Source organism: Phoca vitulina, unplaced genomic scaffold (genome assembly GCF_004348235.1).
Source record: "Phoca vitulina isolate PV1807 unplaced genomic scaffold, GSC_HSeal_1.0 scaffold54, whole genome shotgun sequence".
Classification (NCBI taxonomy): Eukaryota; Metazoa; Chordata; class Mammalia; order Carnivora; family Phocidae; genus Phoca; species Phoca vitulina.
The window spans coordinates 9,302,020-9,327,660 of NW_022589757.1; the positions used below are offsets into that span (position 1 = coordinate 9,302,020).

The 25,641-nt window shown below is 40.1% G+C and overlaps 2 protein-coding genes across 5 annotated transcripts in view; both read right to left on the bottom strand.

Moving 5' to 3' along the window:
• F5 (coagulation factor V) overlaps positions 1-20,711 on the bottom strand; it is a 70,784-nt gene extending 50,073 nt beyond the window's left edge. For 2 of the 3 annotated variants that reach the window (XM_032389351.1, XM_032389354.1), the window contains exons 1-3: positions 20,382-20,711; positions 17,616-17,698; positions 10,562-10,684 (exon numbers count right to left, since the gene is read on the bottom strand). In XM_032389351.1, coding sequence (XP_032245242.1) covers positions 10,562-10,684; positions 17,616-17,698; positions 20,382-20,539 — 364 coding nt within the window. In that variant the 5' untranslated portion in view covers positions 20,540-20,711. The remainder of the gene's footprint in view (positions 1-10,561; positions 10,685-17,615; positions 17,699-20,381) is intronic. The other variant, XM_032389352.1, reaches the window with a different exon arrangement.
• A 2,442-nt stretch (positions 20,712-23,153) lies between these two features.
• SELP (selectin P) overlaps positions 23,154-25,641 on the bottom strand; it is a 38,981-nt gene continuing 36,493 nt past the window's right edge. Inside the window, exons 14-16 of one of the 2 annotated variants that reach the window (XM_032389401.1) lie at positions 25,142-25,172; positions 24,046-24,101; positions 23,154-23,460 (exon numbers count right to left, since the gene is read on the bottom strand). In XM_032389401.1, coding sequence (XP_032245292.1) covers positions 24,047-24,101; positions 25,142-25,172 — 86 coding nt within the window. In that variant the 3' untranslated portion in view covers positions 23,154-23,460; position 24,046. Of the gene's footprint in view, positions 23,461-24,045; positions 24,102-25,141; positions 25,173-25,641 lie in introns of those variants that run through there. The other variant, XM_032389400.1, reaches the window with a different exon arrangement.

The window sequence follows — 25,641 nt, forward strand, 5'->3', positions numbered from 1 at the left end:
GAATATTTCTTTTATCTCCACTATTATTTTATTAACCTTGCTTTGTTTTATTACTGGTGCCCTTCATTTTACAAGATAAGACTTGAAGAGTCTACCTTCAAATAATATTATACCATTTCGCTTATAAGACACTTGCAATAGTATATTCCCATTTCCTCCCTCCTAGCCTTTGTGCTATTGTTTAGTATGCATAGTTTACTTCTGCATATATACTATACCCTGTAATAAATCGTATTTAATTGTATTAAATAAATTTAAAGTTTAGATGATTATTTTTTCAACAGATTAAAAATGAGGAAAAATTTTCTCTATATTACCCATTTCTGAAGCTTTTTATTCATTATTGTGGATCCAAATATCCTTTTAATATCATTTTTTTTTTCTGACCAAAAGACTTCCTTTAACATGTTTTTCTGGTCTGCTAGTGAGAAATTATTTCTTATTTCTATGCTTAAGACAGCATTTATTTTTTCTTCATTTTAAATAGATATTTTTGCTTGGTATAGAATACTAAGTGGACAAATTGCCCTCCCCCGCTCCACACCAGTACTTTAAAGATATCCCTAACTGTCTTCTGGCTTGCATTGTTTCTACTGACGTCTGCTGTCATTCTTATTTTTGTTTCTGTGTCTTGTTGTTGTTGTTGTTCTGACTGCTTTTAACATTTTCTCTTCATCACAGGTCTTTAGTAACTTGATTATGATGTGCCTTGGTATAGTTTTCTTCATTTTTCTTCTTCTTGGTTTTATCAAGCCTTTGTTGGTTTATAGCTGTCATCACATTTGGAAATTTTTCAGCCTTGATTTCTTCAAATATTTCTTCTGTTCCTCCCCATTCTAGGATTCTAATTACACATATGTGACATCACTTGATATTGTCCTATAGATTACTGATGCTTTGTTAATTTTGTTCAGTCTTTTTTATCTTCATGATTCATTTGGATAGTTTCTATTGCTATATATAATATTCTCTAATATTTTGTTTTACAAGGCTGTTAATCTCATCTGGTGGTGTACTTCCCACTTCAGCTATTATATTCATCTGTAAAGTTTCCATTTATGCATTTTTATGTCTTCTATTTCTCTCCTCATCATGCTCTGGAGCATATGAAGAATATTTATAATAGCTGTCTTAATGTCTTTGCCTTCCAGTTCTATCATTTCTTTTATTTCTGGATCTGTTTCTATTGATTAAGTTTTTTCTTGGTTATGGGTAGTACTTTTCCTGCTTCTTTTAATGCTTATTAATTTTTATCAGCATTGTGAGTTTTACATGTTGCTTGCTGGATTTTGTTCCATTCTTGTAAATAGTATTTTATGTTGGCAAACAGTTAAGAGACATGGAATTGATTTGATACCTTCAAGTCTTGTTTTTAAGGCTTTGTCACCTTCTGAGTAGTCTGCAGTCTAGACTATTTTTATCCAACTCCTGTGCCTTCTGTTGATTCTATCTCTACTCAGTGCCCATTTGTTAGGAGGTCTTTCCATGTTTGATGTTGGGAACATAAACTATTTTTATGTGTGTGGTCCAGGGACTATTCTGCCTGTTACTTTCTGGTGGTATTTTCCTTACTTTTAATATTTTCCTCACATGCATGTGCAGATCAGCACTTAGTTAAAGACTTTGACAAGACCTCTGCATAGATTCTCAAGAACTCATTCTCTGTGTCTGTACCGTCCTCTTCAGGATTCTGTCCTGCAAATCCAGACACTTTGGCCTACCAAAAGTCTAAACTCTGTTTTCTTAACTCAAAGGACTATTGAGCTCTGCTTGGGTTCACCCTCATTATGCTATGCCCTTGAAACCCTCTCCATGCAGTGAGCTTGGGTACACATAGGACCCACCTCATTTGTTATTCTTCTCCCATGGAGTATTCTCTTGTATTGTCTGTTGTTCAGTGTCTGAAAACTGCTGTTTCATGTATTTTGTCTGTCTGCCTGTCTAGTTGTTAAGCAAAAGGGTAAATCTGATCCCTCATTTCCAGAAGTCAAAGTCTGAGATGCTAAATTTCTATGTAGACTTTTTTATATTGCAACAATGTTAGCTACTGTTGTCTAATTGCACATCATCAGGAAAATCAATTCCATTCACACTCATGTGAGCTTGCACAGCATCAACATATGTTTGGGCTCTCCAGATAGGAGTGTGAAATAAGGCACATGCATCTATCATCAATGAGGCATTCAGGCATGGCAGCAACATGCATTACTATACCACATGAGGTTCTGAGCATGGAAGCCATGAGATAGAAGAGTTGGTAGAGATATCTAGATTTACTGACATATCTCCATAGGACAGAGCATCATCTTTGTATGTATGGGAAAGAATACAACCAAACTTGAAATAATATGATAGTCATGATATCAGCCTTACAGATAGGAAACGAAGATGGATTTTAATGCTCTTAGAAGCTGACAATTTATTGATGGTGATTACAGTGATGGTATATGGAAAAGATTAGTTACAGAGGGACCATAAAGTCTTGACAGGAGAGTGAATCAGGTTACTATTTGCTCAACACAAATCCAACTGTGTTAACTCATTCTGCAAAACTTTCAAGAGCATTGTCTTACCCATAGGATAAAGTCCAAGTTTGTTATCATGGCGGCTGAAGTCATTCATGAGTTTTTCCAGTCTACTTATCCAGTGTCATCTCCCTCCATACCCTCTAAGCTGTGCACATTTTGTACTCCAACAGCGACCAACTACCCCCAAAATATATATCCCAAGTTTGCACTCTTCTCTGTGTCTCTAATGCCATCACCCTAGGATAAAACTAGACTCCAGAATTAGCCTATTAACTGGTCACTGGGATTCTGGTACAAGAGTACCCTCCCAATCCATTTCCCAACTTGTATACAGAATAATCCCTTGAAACTCCAGGTCTTACTTTGTCATAGTCCTGCTTAAAATCCTAAAAATAGCTTCTTCTTTCACAAAATTCTTAATATGGACCACCCTACTTCTCTCTACACTCTCATTGTGTGTGACTTTTCCCCTTGTTTACTATGTATCCCTCTCTTAGGCCAACTTTTAGTTCCCCAAACAAGCCAAATTCCATCTTACCTCAGGGTCTTTACAGATACCACTTCCTCTGCTTAGAGTGTTCCACCTCTTTGTCTTCCTTTGGATAAATGTGTGCTCATCCTTTAGATGTCACCTTAAATGTAAGCTTACTCCTTTCCTGATCTCTAATTGTGCTACGTATTTTTCTTTTACAGCACCCATCATAATTTATAATTAAATAGGTATGGCACTGTATGATTTATTTCATTTTCTCCAACTAGATAATAACTATTTGTATCACACACATTACTGTCACCAGAATGTGAGCAACTCAAAGGCAGGTGCTGGATTATATCTGTGTTAATATCTCTGGTACTTTGCACAGTGCCTAGCATGGAGAAGGTGCTCACTGAGAGTGTATTGAATTCCTAAGATTTAAGACCCTGTGGGCTAAAATCAAGGTTATCAAGTCTTAGCTCACAGGTGTTTAAGATTACATGGTATTACAACAAATTAAATGCCAACATTAACATTATGGAGATACTATCTAAGAATCTGAGTTGCTGTCTTCAACAACATCAACAACAACAACAACAACAACAACAACTAAAATGTTGTTCTTGTGACACTGGATAAAATTCCTGCATAGAATTTGCCTATCCTGAATCCTGGCTACCTCCTTTAGTTAGGACAGTGACTCTGTGGTCCCCAGTCCCTAAAGGACATACTTTTTCATTGAATTAGCCTCCTGACTGCTATAGGCATCTGAGTTGTGACCGTTGTGCTAGTGAAAATCTTAACATGGGATTCCATTGTATCTTTTCTTCCCCTCAAAGATAGTTTGACATGGATAATCAATATCGACCATAGGCTGAACTTTCACTCTGATGATGAAAAGGATATGAATATTAGAATCTGAATAATAAGGAGTTGAGAAATGTTAAAAGCTTGAACAATTTCCTGAGAGTAATAATATTATTTCAGTCTAAATCAAAAAGAAAGAAAGAGTTTATAAGGAAGAGTCTCTGCTAATAAACAGGAAGAATTGTCTCTGGAAAGTTACAAAATAGCTTTGGAAGCAAAGAACAAACAGGTCTGATAAGGAGAGTTGCCCTCTCAGGTCAAACCTTGTCTATTGACTGGACCTGGCATGGCAAGTTGTTGACTAGAGCTATCTTGAATCAAGCATGATGGCCCTTATTCAATGCTTCCTGATTCTTGGCCTCATGAAGTTAGAAAATGATGTTCCTGGACATGATGCTTCCATTGTTCCAGCTGTCAAAACATCATAGGAAATTCCTATAGTGGAAAGTGGCATTCTTTCCATTGCCTTTAGAAGTTCTCAAAAGGACAAAATGTGATATTCTTTGTAGGGTGAGAGAGAACTTTTGGAAGTTCTTCCTCTCTTTCTCTGGATAAATGCATGCTCATCCTTCAGACATCAGCCTAAATGCCAGGTTACCCATTCCCTGATATATATTTGATATATATTTGTATGTATGATATTTATATATACTATTAGAGAATAGTATTCATAAATACATATAATATTCATCATAATTTTAATTAAATATTTGTGAGAGTATATAATTAATGATAATTTTTCTCACTAGATTGTGGGAGAGTCCAAAATTGAAATTTCTTGGTTGTATCACTTGCTGACTGTGTGAATTTGGGAGTTTCTTTAACCTCCCTTTTAGCCTCACATTTCTCATTTGTAACACTATAATCTTTTCTCTAGCAATAGTATTACTTTTTTGATGGGTAATGAGGACTAAAAACATATGTAAAATGTCTGGCTCCTAACCAATGCTATGGCAGCCTGTCGCAATACATTTTAGTATATTGACTATTTTCTTTCTCAGCCACTTTGCAATTGATACAGCCTCTTTTCCTCTGTGTTTTACCTCTGATAAGATGTATCTAAGTGTTCTTGAGTTCTCTTCACACATGTGAGAAAGATTAGAGGTGGTGACATATCTACTCTGAAAGTGGTAAAAACTGGTAATAAGATTAGGTAGTTGTTCACAATCACCAGCAAAATTTCAGAGAAAGGGGAAAATAACATGTAGGCTCTACTTTCTAATCCACTCCTCAGTCCCTCAGTTCAGAAATCATCATCATCATCATGACCATGTTTCCAGGCTCTGTGGGAGTTTCCTGGACACAAATATAAAGAAGTGGGTAAGACCCTGAGGGGTTCATAGCTCAGTCAACAGTAGGGTACATGCTGGTGCCTTGGCTGTGATGGGCTTCACCTCTAGATTTCTTTTAGGGTCACTTCAGTGGAGAAGCCACAGTTAGAACACATTGTGCCTCATAATAAGAACCAAACAATATAAATATCTAAGAATCACCTAAAAGACTTCAATTTAACACATACTAAATATAGCAGTGTGACTGATTTTTGAACAATATCAAATTTATTTTTAAATGGTCAGGGTTTCATATCCAGTTTTATTTGAACAAACAATGGTTTTTAAATGTCTGTATAGCTGACCAAAGTAAATTATTGAGAATTTCATATTCATGAATATGAATATGAAGTTACATACAAGATAAATTTAAAATAATTGAATAAATGGTTTTAATTAAGTTTACTATACTACTTAAAAGGTGAATTATGAGCTTCTTGAAACAAATAGTGAATAAATTTGTACACGGGGAAAGATTCTCTAATTATACTGAGTGAGGATTACTAATGAGATAATTTTGGGATAATTTAATCAATGTTTTTATTCTTTTAACTTCAAAGTATTTTATCTTACATTTAGTCTAGAATAAAACAGGCATGTTGTAGCTTTGATTTCACAACCTACATAATATGAGGCATGAAATATAAACAGCTACTTAAAGGAAGCATTTATGAAATGCATTTTTGGTGAATCTGATTTTGACGTTGTAATCAAAATAAAAGTTTAAGCTCTTAACTGAAGAGGGGTGAAATGGACAGGAAAGACTATTGTGCTAAAGCACAAGAAGTCCTTGTTCAGCTTCTTGCGAGGACAGATTCTTCACACAAGGGTAACCCTTTATTTTATATTTACTCAAGTCTGTTCACTTCCTTCTCAGTCCATAGTCAGCGTTGCAATTTGTTTACTTATCACCATGAACCAATTATTTGCCAAAAGGCTCTCAGTACTTTTTTTCAAATGTAAAATGCTGCGTACAAGGTTTGAGAAAGTGAAGTTACATAAAGATCCACTTTGGTCACCCATTAGGGTGTTCTTTCTTGATATCCTCCCTTGTTGCTCATTTTTTTTTGAACAGCCCTTTTCCTCTCCATTTAATTAATTAGTGAGTGCTTCAGTATGCATTCAAAGACTAGGAGCCTTCTTCTAGAAGCTGTAATTTAGTTAATGGGCAAAGTAGAATGCCGATGTTTTCTAAGGAAACTGATTCCACTGCATGGGGATTGCAAGTCTCTTTTGAAGGGGAATTCATATTTTTGAGATTTATGAGAATTATTATATCAGCCACTACAATTTGTTTTGGGTATTTATCGTATACTCAAAGAAGTGCCAAAATATTCAGACGAAAAGTGAAACATATCATTGTCCACATTATATCAAGCATTGGAATGCTTCGGAAAAACCCAAAAGACTAAGTTTTCATATGGAGAATTTGGCAACACCAGATGCAAAAAACAATCTCTGATGGCAAATGCATTTTATCTATCTATCTATCTATCCGTCATTTCTATTCAGGGTTGGCTTACTAGCAGACAGCTGAATATTATAAAACTAATTTTGTGATAAAACATTCATAATGCAACTCACACATTTAAGTGACGATATAAAGCAAATAAATGAATAATATTAAGATTCACTCTGAAACAAACTTTTAAAGTTAATTGACCAAAACAGCTACAGAAAACTTACTGAAGAACAAAATTTGCTCAAAGGTGCATCATTACAAACAGTTCAGTGCAAGCAAGCTACAGTTTCTGAAATTTTAGTCTCAAATTGAAACGCTTAGTGATAGAAAGTGTTTAAGTGATTAGGTACAGCTGCAGATATTTTATTTCCTGGTTTAAAAATGTATTCCTATCAAATACATGCCTAAAGGAAATGTTCTTGTATTTTTACAAATCGTGATTTGTCCAACCTGTCAAATGGGTTACTCATCCTCGCCCTGTGCACTAGTGAGGTTTCTCCCAGGCATGCCTGGGGAGGGGTGCAGGTGGGAGTGGTTTGGCAACACCAAGCTACAACTTGGCATTTATGCCAGGTGCTGCCAATTTATGGATGAAAGGCCAGCATGAGACTTCTACACTCAGTAGCATCTATCCTGGCCAGAACTCAGATTTCCAACCATCAACTAACTAAAGCATAGTCAAGAATTTAAAAAAGCAACAAGACTTCTGGGCAACCAAAATAGATATTAAAAAAAAACAAAAAAACACGAATGAAAGCTCAGGGCTTTACCCATAGACAATACCATAGACAATAATATAGACCTTCGTTTCAAGTCATTTACTTAGACTGCATATAATTCTAACATTTGTACAATCTCACAGATTAGAAGTAATGGCTTAGGAAGAGAGTTTTAGAGTTAGAGTTTTACTTCTCATCCTCCGTTTTAAAGAGTCTGGGGAAATATAACATATATCCGGAGTGATTAAAATATATCTCAGACACTTAAAGAAGTAAACCCCAAACTATCTGGAAAATGTAATGATTCAAAATGACTCATTCCTCTGTGCTCTGGATAACTGAGGTTTTCTGTGCAATTTTATTTCATTTCGACATCTAAATTCTATGAGAGAGTTTTATTTCATTCGAGTACAAATAAAATGATGAGCACTATTCAAGGCCAAGGACTTCCTTCAATCTAAGCTGCTGAAAACAAATTTCAACGCCTGCACCATGAAGAGCCATGAAATAACCACACCAACAGCAACTAACATTGTTGTGTACCAACTATGTGCCAAGAACTTTACATATATTATGACTCATCCCTGTAATAGCCTTTGATGGCAGGAATTGCTATGTCCATATCACAGATGTAAAACTAAAGGTTAGTGGTAAAGAAAATTGCCCCAAATTGCCCAAATTTAAAGCCAGCTCATTCTGGCTCTAAAGCCAGCATTCTTTCCATGGCTATCTTTTCCTTCTAGCTGATGAGAGTAGGTCTCCACATCCCTGGTGGGGCTCAAGGATTAATTCCCAGAGAAGTAGGATTGCTGTCAAGGTTGGATCATTGACTGGTTAGATCAAGCAGCCATAGGGGCAACGATTGAGTCCTGCCTTAGGCCTAGTATATTGTCTCAATCTCCCACCATCCATCTCTCAAATACCTACCTCTGCAAAAAAGGAATCTGGATTCTCATGTAGCTGGCCTCAGTATGTGGTTAATTGATTTCCACACTGCCCCAAATAGTTCAAACCATAGAGGATGGTTGTGGGCCAGGGTGAGTGTCAGGCAAGAAGAAGATGCCTTATTTTAACACAGAGGGCACACTAAAATGAACAGAAGACTTGTCTTTTACCGTAGGGCACTCTATCTTAAATAGATAGGGTTTGCATCTCATTTCCAAAATAAAATTTCACTTCCCACCGGTCTGTATCTACCGTTCTCAGATTTAGGTGACTAGTGGAAGCGGCGGGAGCATCTTAAACAGTTTCTCATAGATGACTGGCTGTGGGGGAGTGCAGGAACAAATAAAGAGGAAAGGAAGGGGGGTAATGTTGCAAGGTTCATTCCCCATGCAAACAGCCCAGCTGGAATACAAAGTCCACGAAGCTTACCTCCTCCCACATTTGAAATGGAACCTGGATGTGACATTTTGGGGTTTCTTCCCTCTGGCATTACACTGCTGAATTCTTGCCTGGAAGCCTCGGAAGTAGGTTAAATGGTTGTTTGCTATGCCACTGTATGATTTTAGGGACGTAGGAGAGACTCCTACACACGCTACCTCACTCAGAGTCTTGCCAAATTGGCCCTTTAAGATGCCTGAAATTTCAGTTAATGCTTCATTGTTTTTCCTCAAGCCAAAGATTAAGTACTAATGCAAATATTCCTGGAAAGGTAGTTCATTAACCTATTATCAGTCATATATACCTTAGTTGGAATGAGTTTGACTACTAATTTACACAAAAAATAATAAATGTAAAAGTCACTTTGTAATCCATAAATTATCAGGTAAATATGAAATTATCTGAATACACTTAAAAATTTTAAACATAACTGGAACACATTTTGATTGAAGAATCAACTTCACCATCATGTCTAATATCTATCAAGAGTTTATCATATGCTAGGCATTATCCAAAGATTTCATGACAACAAACTCATATGAGGTAGATATGATTCTTATTCTCATTTTACAGATGAGAGAGATGAGGCACAGAGAGGTTAGGTAACTTTTCAAAAGTCACACAGCTAATAAGTGTAAGCCAGGATTTGCACCAAGCAGGCTACTTCCAGAACCTGAACTGTAAACCACAATTGCCCCCTTCAAAGGTATGATGGCTGTAACATATGGGAAAAAGAAGATCTGTGAGTCATGAAAGGTCTGAAGTTATTTAAAACTGTTATTATACTAATATCTATTACAATATGGATACAATTTCCTTATATCAGCTCCTGAGAGAACTCCACTATTCTTGTTGTGGTCTGAACATCAGCATAATGGAAATAATCAGAACAAGGTCAACAACAGGTACTTACTCCCATGTGGCTGATGTGGTCACTTTTGTCACCTTCATCTTCGTGAACTTTGCCATTGTTGTCATCATCATCGTTGTGATTTATTGAGGGCTTACCATGTTCTAGGAATCATATTTTATACACTACCTAAACAGTCTCATTTTAATCCTCAAAGCAATCTTACGGGGTGGGTATAACTTCACATCTTATAGATGAAAAGACTGAAGCTCAGAGATGTTAAGTTCATAGAACCAGAGGTGATGCAGCTGGAATTTGAACCTAAGTCTGCCTTCAAAGCTTATGTTCTTAACCATTTCACTTTGTCCAAAATTTTAATAACACTTCTACTACCAGCACCACCAAATACCACTTATTAAGTGAGCTTTATGTGTCAGGTTAGTCTTATGTCACTATTTCAAACTACGGTTCGTGGGCCACATCCAGCCAGCTGTCTGTTTTTGTAAATAAAGTTTTACTGGGACACAGCCATACTCATTCACTTACACATTGTCTGTGATGGTGTTTGTACTAAAAGGTAGAGTTGACTAGTTACAACAGAGATCCCAAAGCCAATCATACTTACTATCTGGCTTCTCACAGAGAAGTTTGTGGACCCCTTGCTTTAAACCACTTTGCAATGTGTATGTATTACTGTTCTCATTTTACAGATGAATAAATTGGAATTCAGAAAGATTAGGTAATTTGCCCATCCAACTGTTAAAGAGCAAGAACCTAGTGAAAACCTGAGGTCTAGATGACTCCAGAATTTGTTCATTTTTCTCTCTGAAACTTACAAAGGCAAAAACTTTCATAATTACCAGTTGAAGGAAAGGAGATTTCTCTAACATGTGATTAAAAATATGGTTTTAAATGTCTAATACTGGGGATATTAAATTACTCTTACCTTCTGAGGATTTACTGTATTTAATTCCTTGAGGATGGATGCTTACAGGCTTGTCTGCCTTATTCTTAAAGTGAACTTTCACCATGTCTCCAACTTCAGCATATAAAGTAGGCCCAAGAAGTCCTATGGAGACAAGGATTTATAATATATCTATGTTCAGGACTACCAAAGACAGAGCTGCTAAGCATGGAGACATGCAGAGAACCCCATGAGTGATGGCTGTTATTCCTCCTGGTCCTGAGGCTGGCTTGCTTGTGTTCAATCTAGAAGGTTTTGCCAGCACATTGTCTCTACATGGCATGCAGTCAGGTCAGAACAGGAAGGTAGAAATGCTTGTCTTGGGCCCCAGGCAAGTCCAGAGAGAGAAGGAATAGTTCTGACCATGTCTACCCCATTCTGACCCCTATCATTTTTGGAGATTACTGTCTTTGGTCGAGAAAAGAAAGGTGTTCATTTTCGGTTATGCAGGGTGATTTGAGGGAAGGTGACTGGCTCCGTTAGATCTCCCTGTGGTGGGAGATCTCAGAGACCCCAATGAAGCGAGGGAGAAAATCACAGGGTACTCTGGTCCTAAGGCAGGTACAGAGTCCCTGAGGCAGGAGTGAGCTTGATGTGTCCGAAGAACAGTAAGAAAAACAGTGCGGGCAGAGCGAGAGGAGATGACGGAGGGGGCGGATCATGTGAGGCTTTACGGGTCTCAGTGAGGACTTTGGATTATCTTCTGAATGAAATGGGGAATCACTGGGGCTTTGTGCAGCAGACAGGCATGGTTTTAAAAGTGCATTCTGAAAAAAAAAAAGTACATCCTTGCTGCTGTGTAGAGAACAGCCTGTGCAGTGACGGGAGTGGAAACGAGAGCAGATGGTACAGAGCAGCCGGCATGCGTGGCAGGGAAGTGGTGAGAAGAGGTTGGATTCCGGACATTTGAAGGTAGAGCCAGCTGGATTTGCTGATGGGTCGGAGGTGGCATGTGAGCGAGGGAAGTCAAGAATGACCCTGAGGTTTTTTACCTGCGCAACTGGGTAAACAATGTTATCACTTCCTTCAATGTGGGACACGGTGGGATGACAGGTTACAGGTGCAGATATCAAGAGTGAGGTTTCATGTACTACATGACAGGCGTGCTGAGTCCTGGGGCCACATGGGTAAATAAGACACCGTCCCTGTGCTCAAAGAGTTCTCAAGCTAGTTTGGGGATAAACATATGGTAGGAGCTACCGCTGAGATGTGGGCAAAGTACTCTAGGAGTAGAGAGGATGAAGGACCAGTTCTGTCTGAGGAGTTAGGGGAGGAGGTGATATTTGAATCGGACTTTGGAAGAATCATAAATGAGAATTTCCCAAAATGTAGTCCTTGGATTCTCTGCATGAGAATCTCATGGGGTCTAACTAAAAGGCAGATTCCTATCTCAGCCCCAAAAAATCGAGCCTCTGGAGGTGGAGTTTGGGAGCACACTTTTAACATGTGCTCCTGAGCGATTCTGATGTCTTTTCAAGCTTGAGAACCTGTCACCAGAAGTCCTATTTCAGACAAGTGACAAGAGTTGACCGCTCTCACTTCCCGGCCATCTGTAAACTCTGTGGGGGTGGCTTCCACCCAGCAGGGATCACAGAAGCTTGAGAAGAAAGGGACAGCAGTCATGGCATTCAACCAGTATTGGTTTGCAGGGGTGATGATCATGTTTATAAGGCCTCCACTTACAGAATTGTAATGGTGAGTAAAATAGATGCCTTCACAGAGCTTACAAAAAAAGTAGGAGAGACAGATTTTAACAAATAATCACACAAACATTAAATTACAAACTGTGGAAAGTATTATGAAAGAAAAGCACGGGATACTCTGGAAAGCATTTGACAGAGGGATCTTATCTAATCCTGGAGGCAGGGAGGGGATCAGGGTTGGGAAACACTTCCTTGAGGAAGCAATGCTTTAATTGAAGTCCAAAGGCAAAGAGGCAAAGGCATGGGCAGGGGCATTTCAGGGAGTGGGATGAGCATGCACAAAGGGCCTGTGGCACCAGAAAACTTGGCCTATTCAGAGAACTGACAGATGGCCACAGTGAAGGTAAAGTTTAAAAGGTAAAAGAGAGAGGCAGAACGTGAGGCTGAAGGCATGATCAGAGGCCCTGTCATGTACAGCCTTCTACATCTTTTAGAGTTTTGCCTCTGAGTGTACCTGGAAGCCAATAAAGAGTTTTTAGCAGGGGCGAGACATGGACCAGATTTTGGGTTTTAAATCTCTGGGTGCATTGGTGGAGGATGAGCTGGGGAGAACTCAGAGTGGACGCTGAGAGAACAGATAGAAAGCTCCAGGGAAGTGATGTTGGTGACTTAGTGTAAGGTGATAGTTGTGGAGGTGATGAGAACATACTAGCGAGCTATTAGGAGATCAAACTGTCAGGCCTTGATGGATGGGATACAGGTGGAGGGTGAGGGAGACCAAGTTGCCATGGCTGGCTGGTGACGTTCTGGCTGGGTGGCGGGGTGGGGGCTTGGGTGCACAAGGGTACCATTCTCTGAAATGGGGACACTGCGGGAGGGTTTTGTTTGGTAGATATGGTAGGCAGAATAATGGCCCCCCAGAGATGTCCACATCTTAACTCCTGGGACCTGTGAATACGCTCCCTGGGATGGCCAAAGGGGCTCTGCAGGAGTGACTAAGGTAAGGATTTTGAAATGGGAGAGTTTCCTAGATTATTATCCAGGAGGGCCCAATGTAATCAAGGGTCCTTATAAATGGGATGCAGGAGAAGCTGAATTCAGAATTGGAAGATGCAACCCTGCTGGATTTGAAGAGGGAGGAAAGGGCCACGAATTCACAAATGCAGGCTGCTTCTAGTAACTGGAAAAGGCAAGGAGACGATTCTCCCCCAGAGGAGGAGAGCTCTGTCAATGCCTTGATTTTAACCCAGTGAAACTTATTTTGGACTTCTGACCTCAAGAACTATAAGATAATAAATTTGTGTTGTTCTAAGCTACCGTTTGCAGCAATTTGTTACCTATTGGCAATGGGAAAACAGGATCTCTGAGTCAGAAGCCCTCTTCCCCTACTTCTATCTTTCTACCCGCAGTTTTCTTATTGCTTTCACTGAATTCCCAGTACTAGAGTTTATGCTGATCTTGTGCCTGAAGCTTTTTGTTTGCTTGTGTGTTAGCTTTACACAGGACTGTGGAGGTCACATTGTTCAAACCTCATTTTAGAGATACTTACAAAGCCTGGGATGTGGGGGCAGGGAGGATGGCTTGCTCAAGGTCAGTCAATCATTGGGTGGCACTGCTGGGGTTAGAACTCAGGTCTCTGGACTCTTGAACCAAAGCTTTCTCTACTACCTTGCACAGAGTAGGTTCAGAACCACCCCCTTTCCTGAAATAGTTCCAATGTCTACACCATTTTTGACTCCTGACCACATCTGGCTGCACTAGCTGACCTCTCTCTTCTGGCTGCTACCCTGAGTCCTAGCTCCTGACGGAAGCCCCCACCGGCTATTCCCACCTCACGGGAATGCCCAGGAGCCCAAAAGAGTGCTGACTGTGTAGTCACAGTGTGCACTGCATTTTGTTGCCATGGTTGCCTTGCTCGGGTGATTTGTTTGTTGGCATCACATGGCTACAAATGCCCAGTGCCCAGGATAAGTCTCCTAAGTTATTTAACCTAATAAGACCTCTTGCTGCAATGAATGGTCTGGAGTATTTATTTGCCTCCCTTTCTGTTTCTTCAGAATTAAGGCAAAACAAAGGGATGTTTTCATAAATGCAAACCAAATACCTTCCTGCATGTGGGCAAACACATGCCTGAATGTTGCCTGAGCTTCTGGTTAGCTCCTCCGTCAGCCAGATAGCCTGGGACCCAGCCACCGAAGTGGGGGAAGGAGTCGCCTATCTTGTGGCCCCAGGAAGGTAGCACAGCATGTACCCAATTTCATGCAGTTTTGGAGTTGGAAAGGACAACATGAAGTCAGCTAATCCAATCCCCTGCACTCAGGTGAATAATAAATTACAGAAAACAGGGAAGCCCATTGCTGCAGCTAGCTTAAAACCCCTTCAGGAGCAGACAGTTCATAACCTTCCTTGAAAAAATTCAGAGTCAACACTAGCCATTTTAAAGCCCCAGGCAGGATTCCTAAAAATGAGCCCAGCACCTCCACCTGTCCACATGTCTGCAAACCTCGCTGGATGGACACCTTCAGACCCCCAGTCCTACAGCCTCGCCCCACCCACAATTACAGTGACTTCTGGGCTCATGAGGCAGAAGTGTCATACAACTCATTTGTTCAGGGTTCAGCTAGAATCACACCCGCCAGATGGGCAGAGCAGGAAATAGGGGAAAGGTGCCAATGACCTAGGACCAGGCTGGGAATGGGGCAGGTCACATAGTCAATGGCAGTGTTTACACTCGGAGCTTCATAGGCTTTACCCCAGATTTGCCTCACTGTATCAGCTACTATAGGGATACAAAGATGAATAAAATACTACCTTTGCCTTCCAGGGATTTATAGTTAAGTAACTTCGAGAATTCAGGAAGAAGCTGCTTAAAAATGGTGTTAAAATGCCTCAGAGTTCACATAAAACAAGTGTGTTATGAGATACACAGGGGTCAACAGAAAGATGATGTTTTAAGTGCACAGGGCTTAAACATAAATTAATGATCAAGGTCTACTTCTTATTAATGAGGTTGAATCAGGAAATTTCTACAAAAGCTAATCATCTCAAAGGATTTTTTTAAAGATTTTATTAATTTATTTGATAGAGAGAGAGCACAGGCAGGGTAAGTAGCAGAGGGAAAGGGAGAAGCAGGCTCCCTGATCAGCAGGATGATCCCAGGGCCCTGGGATCATGACCTGAACCGAAGGCAGCCGCTTAATCGGCTGAGCCACCCAGGCGCCCCATCTCAAAGGATTTTGATCACAGTACTCTCCTCTCCAAAAACTACCAGTGACTCCTTCTTGCTCAGAAGATAGTCTCCAGCCTGGCCCTGGCCTTTCTAACACTTATGGTACTCAGCACAGTGGGCTACAGGGTCCAGACATTTAAATTCAGTTAACTTGGCAAAAATCACACAGGTAAGGCTCTAAACACCTGTCCAATTCCTCTTTTTTTCCAGGCCCAGTGAATATGTTTCCCAGCTCATTTTCCCTTTACCCACCTACAGTTTAATTTAATTAAATATTTCTTAAGTGTCTGTTGTTAATATACTAAGCTTGGAGCCAGAGCTATGAAAACGAAAAGACTCTGTGACAGAGGACAGGAGATCCTTCAACTTTCTGCGCACAACTACAAACTAATTTTAGGAGTAACGTTATGGTCTGTTGCCTTGCCGGCCTCTGTGAAGGTAGTACTTCTTCTACCTCAAGCCAACTCAGCCCAAGCTTTGAATCGCATCACTTCCTATTTCTTCTGAGTCTGGCTCCAGCCATTATTCTCCCTCAGATGTTATTACCCTCCCCTTTTCTACTGGATATTTTAAGTCACTGTATTCTTGTTTGTAAAAGTCCAAAATATACTTAAGCCCCTCATTCCCTTCCAGAACTACCCTGTCTCTCCTCGCATGTGGAGCCAAGTTTCAGGAAAGAGTTGTCTATAAGTTCCTCCTGCTCTCATTTTCCTCCTTCACATCCATTACCAAGGGAAGTGGTGCTGGGGAAAGCAGTAAAGGGAGTTTCAAGAGGGAGATCACTAAATGTCCTCGCAATGTCAAGTGGGAAAAGAACTGGAAAGAAACCATTGGTTCTGGCATCTCGGAGTCATGGGTGCCCTTTTCTGAGAGTCATTTTAGTGGACTTATATTAGAGAGGATTAGGGAGGAAACAATGTTAACAGAGAATGGAGTGGACGACTCATATAGAAAACGGCACTGAAGGAAACAGCAGAGTCAAGGGGAGATTTTCTTCTCGATGAGGTTCGACCTGAACACAGTCGTGTTTTGTTTTATTGTTGTTGAGTTTTGACTGAAGGGAAGGCTCTAGCCAAAGGAAGACTGAAGATAAAAGGAGATCAGAGGAGGCAGGACAAAACAATTTGCACAGAGAGGTAGAAGGATGAGTGTGGGAAAGCTGACTGGTCTTCACTTGGTTAGTATGAAAGGATGAGAGAATTATTGACCAGGGGATCCAAGGGAAGAAGTTCTTTCTTAATGGCCTCTATCATTCCTGTGAAATATGGTACCCCAAAACCCATTCAACCTACTTTCTTTGATTAAAGAAGAGATGAGGAAAGGGGAACCTGGGTGACTCAGTCTGTTAAGCGTCTGACTTGAGCTCAGTCATAATCTCAGAGTCCTGGGATCAAGCCCCACATCAAGCCCCATATCAGGCTTCAGCTGGCTTTGAGTTCAGCAGGGAGTCTTCTTCTCCCTCTTCCTCTGCTCCTCTCCCTCACCCTCCCCACCCCCCCCAAATAAACAAATAAAATCTTAAAAAAAAAAAGATGAGGAAAAAGATTTTTCTTTGAAAATGACAGCTGTTGTATACCACACACTAAATAAATCAGGAGAAGAGATGGGAAAAACAGATGCAAAAGAACCAGCCATATATGGTTCCTTTGAATGAGTCTAGGGAGCTGGATGGAAGCAAAAGATCATTTGCTAGGGTTCATTTGCACTCAATAAACTAAACCATAAGCTCCAGGAAGGCAGGATGTGGTTCTGCATTGTCCACTGTGGCATCCATAGTGCCTTCTTCAATACCCAGCCCATAGCAGGCGCTCAACAGTAATTTGTTTGATGAATGAATAAAATTCAAACTCTTAAAAGTTTTGTTGAGCTTTTTGATTGGTGTTAAAAATAGCTGGCTTCATGAGCATGTCCCCTCATGGGCAAGAAGGGCCCTCTGGCTTAATGCTTTGCTGACACCATTTTGAAATTCTCAAAAATATGAATCCCAGGCCCCACATTTTCATTTTTCACTGGGCTCCACAAATTATGAAGCCCATACTGGTTAAAAACAACAAAAGCACACATTTCTAAAAAAATGTCACCAAATAGATATTTTAGATATCCAGGAATATCAAATTATCATAGAGATTTATCTTTAAAATTAAATGGTGTACTTCAGGCTTACCTGAAGTTTTGGATCGTGGTTTTTCTTTCTGAAAATATGGTTCATACTCTCTGTAGACAATTTTCTTAAAGGAAGGATTCGAACTAGAAATCAAATACAGAAATTAATTTGAAAGTCATATATGACATCTACATCTCACATCACAAAACAAATGGATTTCTCATGTCCTCAGATATGTAGTAGGAATAATAGTATTTTAATTGTATTTCAGAAATGCAAGGTTTTATAAATATGAATAATATGTGGGGTAAATAAAATAATTATTGATCTCTTCAAGAATATTCTGTTGTGGTAACCATTCTTTCCCACATTTAGTCTGCCTTAACTAATCCTCTTACTCAGAATCCATTTTCTAAAAAAGAACCCAAGATCATTGTGTGAACCCAAACTTTATGCTTAGATTTTAAATGACTAAAAATATAACCAAATTCTTTATGAATAAATACATGGGGTATTTTTTAACTGATGAATCATATACAGATTTAAATTACTGGGGAACATTATAGAGAACCATTGACTTGGTGGACCCTATTTCAGGTTGAGAAGTTGCAGATGACTAATGGAGTTAAAGCCCTGGGCATTCGTACTGAAAATGAACAAACCAAATGAAAAAGGCAAGTCTTGGAAAATCTAAGTCACTTGTCCAGAGGAGAAACAATGGATAAATGGCAGAACCAAGACTCAAAGAGGTGAAACCATTATATTCATGGTAAAGAATTCCCAGAAAGGGAGGCAGGGAGAGTGGGACCCTCGAACTCTAGAGGGGGAAAAAATATATGTTTTTATTTTCAATATATATTACCACATACCTGTAAATGACTGAACAACTTTCTTTAGGGAAGTTTCCAAAAACATTTACTTCAGACTTCAGACAAGAATAATAGATATATTCCACCTCTAAAAGGCATTCTCCTGCTAATATTAGATGAAGTAAGAGGAAAGATCTTTGCTTTGTGCTAAAATATATTTTGGCAAAGAATGCAGTGCTGTATGTTGATCTCCTTACACTAAGTATCATTCAGCTGTAGGTGCAAGACACTTAGTACTAAGTTCTTAGCTTAAACAGCTAGATATACAGGTTAGATTTTTCACAAGAAAGTACCAGAGGAAAATGACATGATTTGAGATTCAAAAATATTGACAGTTGGTCTAGGTTGTCATTGTATGATTTTGGCTCAATAATTGACACCAGAGGCATGACTCTTACCAGAATTCTGGAAACTCAACCACAGGATGAGGGGATCAGATCAGCAGACATGGTTCCCTTTAGACTCCCCCTGCATGTGAGTCAGGCTTTTGCCCTATGTGGTTCTGCTTCCAGTATCCTGCTTGTTATTTTTCAGAGTTAACTACAGAAGAAAGGACAAACTCGCAAGCATAAGCACAGAGTATCTCAGCAAAGATAGCAAGCATGTTAATGTCTGCCCATGAGCAAGAGAAATTAAAGTTGGAAAGCCTATGATTTTCTTTGCGGTTTTGGCAGTTCCCTAAGGGTGTGGATATGATCTAGATCATCAACTCAAAAAGACAATATTTAAAATGATTTTTTAAAAAAAGGATTTCTTGGGGCACCTGAGTGGCTCTGTCGGTTAAGTGTCTGCCTTCAGCTCAGGTCATGATCCCAGGGTCCTGGGATCGAGTCCCGCATCGGCTCCTTGCTCAGCGGGAAGTCTGCTTCTCCCTCTCCTTCTGCTGCTCCCCCTGTGTGTGCTCTCTCCCTCTCTCTCTATCTCAAATAAATAAATAAAATATTTAAAAAACTTTTAAAAAGATTTCTTATTGTTACAAGACCAAGACAGTATATACACTCCAAAATAACCCAGTTACAAAGCAATTCTTTAAGGGGTTTAATGTTATACACTACCAGACTCTTAAAATATTACATTATTTCTTGGGAGATTGCTTTGGTTTTGTAATCATAAAAGAGGAACTTGTCTTTCACAATCATTTAAACTGCGATGTTAAGTTAAAAAAAAAACTGAGTCACATTGAGAGGTTTACTAATAAAAAATATAAAAATATAACTAACCAGAAATAGTGAGTAGGTCCTATAATTTAATTTCTGGGAAGTCTTATCTTTAGCCTTTCAATTAAGAAAAATAATTTGTAGTTCAAAATAAAGTTTTATTATTTAAGCCACCTTTTAGTTACATAGTGACCCTTCCAAACTAGCCAGGGTAGACTATATCCCAGGGACTAAAAATGTGAAAAAAAATGAGGAGTCACATGAAGTAGAAGAAAAGGTAAAAACAAAAATGTTGCATGTTTATGGACTGATGATGGTTTGAAAGTCATTTGTAAGACTACAACAAAATTAAGGCAATTTGGCAATTGGTATTGAACAATCTGCTTAAACAAAGGACGATGTGTACATCTTTAATTTTAGAAGATGAATTTATGTGGAGGACAGAATAAATAATACGTACGGAAGTTCTATAAAAATACTAGGCTACTAAAACTCTGGAATGGGACTTTGCAGGAAGGGCTAATGAGGGGGTTAATGCCTGGTGCTTTTCAATCAACCAATATATTAAACCAACAATCAATCACACTAACAAAACTATATTAACAAATTCTTCAAACAGCGTCAAACAGAATATCTAACACACTCTATTATTAGAAACAAAAATAGCAATTTTGTTTAAAAATGAGCGATAAGTTCTTTTTTTTTTTTTTTTTTTAAGCCATAGAATTGCAAAAGGAAAGCGTCCTAAAAAGAAATAGTTTTCCCTAGAGAAGCCCACCGGGACACCAGACCTGCCTCACCTCAGATTGGTGGGCTCAGGGCGGTAGTTCCAGCTGATGCCCTGAGCAGCCACGTAGAACTGCCTTAGCCGCGCCGCTTCGGCCCCCCAGCTCCCCCAGCCTGCGCAGCTGGCGCCCAGGACCACCAGGACCCAGAGGCGCGGGCAGCCTGGGGCCATGGTTCCTTTCCTGCTCCCGGGCCCGGGCCGGAGTCCGGCTCACATCCGCCGCCGTCCGCGCTCCGCGCTGCAGGGTTGTTCGGCGTCCCGGCTGCAATGCGCTCCGGGAGGCTGCGGGTGGCGGTGTCCTCCTTCCCTTCGGCTCCCGCGGGTGCCAGGGCTGCAGCAGCCTCGGGCGGTCATCCCCTCCTAGAGCCCTTCCAGGAAGGGGGTTGGCTAGGTCACCGCCCCCATGACAGGAGGTACGAGGCAGAGCAAGCAGATTAGTGAATGTTTTACCGCAGGTGCAGAAAGGGCAGAGATCAGAGGCTCTCGCAGGAGGCGCAGTGCCCAGGGATTCGCGAGCCACAGGCAAAACTGTTCCTGCGCTTGCACCTGCTGAGGCCACTGGGGCAGTAGCCCCTCACCACCCACCGTAAAAACAGCCAGGTCCAAGTTTACATTTGCCAGACCCTCACCTCATGCCCTTAACTGCATCAGTTTCCCTGTATCTGGGGGAAAGGGGACTATGCCGTGTTAGGGGCACAGAAACATTGTAATTTCAGGCGAGGAAGCAAGGGGATGAGCACCAGAACGGGGCCTGCAGGCCTGGACCACTTTATTGATTTCCACCCATGCACAGTTCTGTCTTGATGAGGGCCAGTGGCCACAAGGGCAGCAGAGCAGACTCAGTCCTACCTACCAGCTGTGCTGGCTGGGTAAGTGACTCAATCTCTTTAGAGCTCTGTTTTGACATCTGTACAAGAGGGTGATAAGAATCTTTTCCCAGATGCAACCGTCGGGAGGATGAAAGGCTATTGTGAGGTGTCTAACTCCTGGCAGTTGGAGCACAGAGCACATGTGTATTACTATGATTATGGTTTTCCTGCCTCAGGAGCCCCTTGTGTTTCTTGGAGGATCTGGCTGTTGCACACTGCCTTAAGATCTTATTTTGCTATTGATAGAAAATCTGAGAATTACATTGTCTGAAGCATCATTATAACTGTCTGAGATTCCCCGAATCTGCATTCCTCCAAGCTTCTGGCTTTTTTTTTTTTTTTTAAAGATTTTATTTATTTGGCAGAGAGAGAGAGCACAAGCAGGGGAAGTGGCAGACAGAGGGAGAAGCAGGCTCCCTGCTGAGCAAGGAGCCCGATGGGGGACTCGATCCTGGGACCCTGGGATCATGACCTGAGCCAAAGGCAGATGCTTAACTGGCTGAGCCACCAGGTGTCCTCCAAGCTTCTGTCTTAAAGATGGTTCATCTCAATAGATTTGATACGTTGTAATCTGGCCCCTCACATGAGGTCTCCATGATGTCAGGCTCCTCCACACTTCACTCCTACACACAGTTCTGTCTGCTCCTACGCTGATATTACTCTGTCAACTTAGAATATTCATCTCTCCCCCTTTGCTGAACTCTGTTTCAGTTCAGAATCCTACCTATCTCCTTAATTCTGGACTCAAATGGACTCTTTCCACTTTATGAACTACAACACTATTCAAGTATGATACTCATATTGAGTGCCCTCTATTACTTTGTGTGCATATCTATTGTTTCCCCAATTAGATTATAAACTGTTCAAAAGCAGAACAGTGCCTTACTCTTCTGTATCTATAATAGCAGTAGTTGAAAGCTGACAGAACATCAGAATTCCCTGGGGGAAGCTTTTACAAATTGTAGATTCTGACTCAGACACAGGGCTGATAACAATTGTCCTATAATACTCAGCCTAGTGATTGGCACAAGATAAGGAGAGATAAACAGTATATGAGAGAAACTTTAAAAAGCAGTGTGTCCTTAAATTCCAAGTTTACTGCCAAAGTTCTTGCAAAATTATTGTAACCCTTAGTTAGACTGTTTTACAATTTTTATTTGCATATTTACCCACGTGTTATTCATTCTTCATGACATGTTTATTGTCTCACATTTCACAGAGACAAGACAACTGTATTGTTTGGCTCTTTTTTTTTTTGCATCAGTTCCAGATAACTACTATGTAACTTTCAACAATCTACATATTAAACATGTGATTTAATAAATAACATCTGTTCTTCCTTATAGGGCGTTCAGGTGATGAGGATTTTTTCTGCTTCTTGGATTTCTGATTTTTTTCTTCTTTGATTTTGTGGGGGGGGGGCAGTGATATGGTATATATTTGCTGACTGAATGAAGGGTCAAGTTGTAATTGGGACATCAGTAATTGTGCATTACATTGATGTAAACAAAATGATGTACACAGATCTTATTGAACAAAACATCAAATAATATAGCATGGCATTTAGGAAGAATCTTTTTAATTGCACATTTGAATTTTGGTCTTGAGGTTCTTTTGGGGAGAGTGACCAGTGGAGGGAAGGTGACATGTGCCTTCCTATCTTGAGTCTTGGTCTTCTGCACTCTCTGGTGCCATCCAGAGGCCTCGCTGGAGGCCTTGCAGCGAGGGTATAATAGGCTTCATAAACAGCAAGCACTGGACACCTCAGAAGATCTTATAGAAATTCCCTCAAGTCACAGACACCACCTGCCTTCCAACAAAGTAGAGTATGCCTTCCTCCAATCCAAAAATGAAGAAGCATTTTTATTTTTCCACAGTCTGGTCTTCTGGTAAGTCAGATGCTTCAGTCTCTGGTTAATTAGTCTTCAAGAAGGGACAGCTGGGCAAAGCCCACAGATCACCGCAGACATTCAGTCCTGGCTTCTGAGGCTTAAGGAAGAGGTGGAGCAGGAAGGGGTGGTGGGTGGAGAGTTTGGGCTTGTGACACAATCTTTCTGCTCTCATCCAGAACTAATCTACAGGAAACTCCATGTCCTTTTTCAACAAGTATTTCCAGAAAACTGCCGCACATATGCTACAGTAGAAGTCAAGTCTGGCAGGAAGCCTGATGTTCAAAAATAGGATCCTATGGAGGTTGAGGGAAGAGACCAGCAGGACAGGTCTCTGAAAATGAGACAAAAGAAATGAAAATAACTATATTTTCTTTAAAAGCAAGCGAGCCAGCTAGCTCTCAGCATATCTGTCCCCCGAGGATCAACATAATCTCTTTCTAGATCCAGATATCCTGCTATCTAGGAAGAATACTCAACTACTCACTGAGCTTTTGGGAAGAGAGAAAGCCTAAGATTATTTTTGTTTTCCCAGCAAGTCACATAGGGGACTGGCTCCATAAAAGTCTGTAAAGTTTTTCCAGTAGTATAACTTCTGGTTATCAAGCAAGACCATGGTGTTGTTAATACCTCCAAGCAACCATTAATGGGAATGTCATACATCCTGAAATAAGTTATATCTTATTAGAACATTTCTAGCCTGGAGGAAATGGAAATCCTCATATAAACTTACTTTCCATTGTCACTCTACTGACATATCTTGTCCCCTGCTACCAACACAATTTCCTTCAAGGCTTAAAAACTTAATACATGCTTAAAATTTAACTCATGACCATATAATGAAACATCAAGATTTAATATTCGTTCTCTTTCCCCTACTGTTCTCTTTCCTTCAAAAATATCTTTATAGGCAACTTACCTTAAGGGCTTGGGTCAAATGCAGCATTTGAAAAAACTCCGTATGTTCCTAGGTGGCTAAAGAACAGATATACAAAGATGACTTGCCATACAGTGCTTGGTCATTGACCACAGTCCAGCACATACCTCCTGCAGAGACCTTCCATTACCACCCCACCCTGGAATTCTGCTTTAAAAGGGAAACAAAAATAAATGCCTAAGAGACTTTTGAGATCCCACTTAGCTGCTCTGGGTAATCTGCACTGCACTTACACCCACACGAAGCTATTGTTGATGCTCTAGGTATCTGAATACTTGCCATGCGTCTTCCTAGTGAGAAGAAATCCTTAGAAAATACCCAGCCTTGATATTTGATCATCTGGCAACAGTTTTCAAAGAATGGTAGTACTGCCCACTATGGGTGTTTTTTAATTTTCATAGTGATCAAGAATTCTACTGACATTTAGTGGGAAAGGGCCAGGGATGCTGGATATCCCAATAGGCACAGGACACAAAAGAATTATCCTACACTCAATACAATTTTAGAATATCTATTCAGTATTCCTGTAGGTGAATAATCCCTGAGCCTAGAAATTAAGTGCTTTAAATACAAATAATATATTTTTTGCATCTTTTAGAATACAATTGCCATGTGAGTTGAGGGAAGATTATGACAGGTTTTCCAACCCTTTACCAGAGCCATTCATCATTAAAAAAAAATCAGGCTGGTGTTGGCAATGCCGCTGATCCTGTTTGAGCCACTGTTACAGTATTCCTGACTGTTGGTCTTTGTGGTTGTGAACCAAAAGGTGCAAGCCTCTAATGACCTCATAGCGTCCACTAGAGTAGTGCCTCAGCTTTAGCGTTTTATTTCTATTATATATCACTTTCCCTTTTATTTCTCTTTTACTTTATAATTAGAGCCCTTACTGATTTTTAAAAATACTATGTGTGGTTAGTATATGTTATCTGTGTATTTTACTTTAGAATTAGTAAAGGGGACATTGCAAAAGATTTGTTGCAGAAAGGGGGCATTGTATAATCATTCTGACATATTACAGTGAATTAAAAAGTCAAACTAGACAAATTTACTTAATCAAGAAACATGTCTGTCTTACCTTTGAGGGTTCAAGGGGCTTTCCCCATCATCTGGAATAAACAAGAAGACACAAATGATCAGTTGAAAAGAAACAAAAAAACTAGTAGAAAGAGAAAGGTTATCAGTGGTAGGAGTTATTGGGGAAAGTAGGTGTACTGATTTTCAGAGGGGTTCATTGTTAGGAGTATATTGAGAACAAGCTCTCTATGAGAGGTAGAACCTATGTTAAGTTAAATTAAACATTTGACAGTATGTCATCCAGAGTCTTCTCATCTTTCTTCTCTTCCCATTCAGTGACAACCTCTTCTTTTTCCTCTGGTCCCTGCCTTCAACATCTTGGCTATTTTTGGTTGTTGTTGATATTCAGATCATTGGTTCTTGAAACCCATTACTTTGGCACTCAAGGCCCCCTATCATTGCAACCTGTGTCACACTCCCCCAGCCACTAATTGGGCAAGTTAATCACATAAACAAATCCATACCAACATAAAAGGGCTGTTTTCCTTCTCTGGTAACATA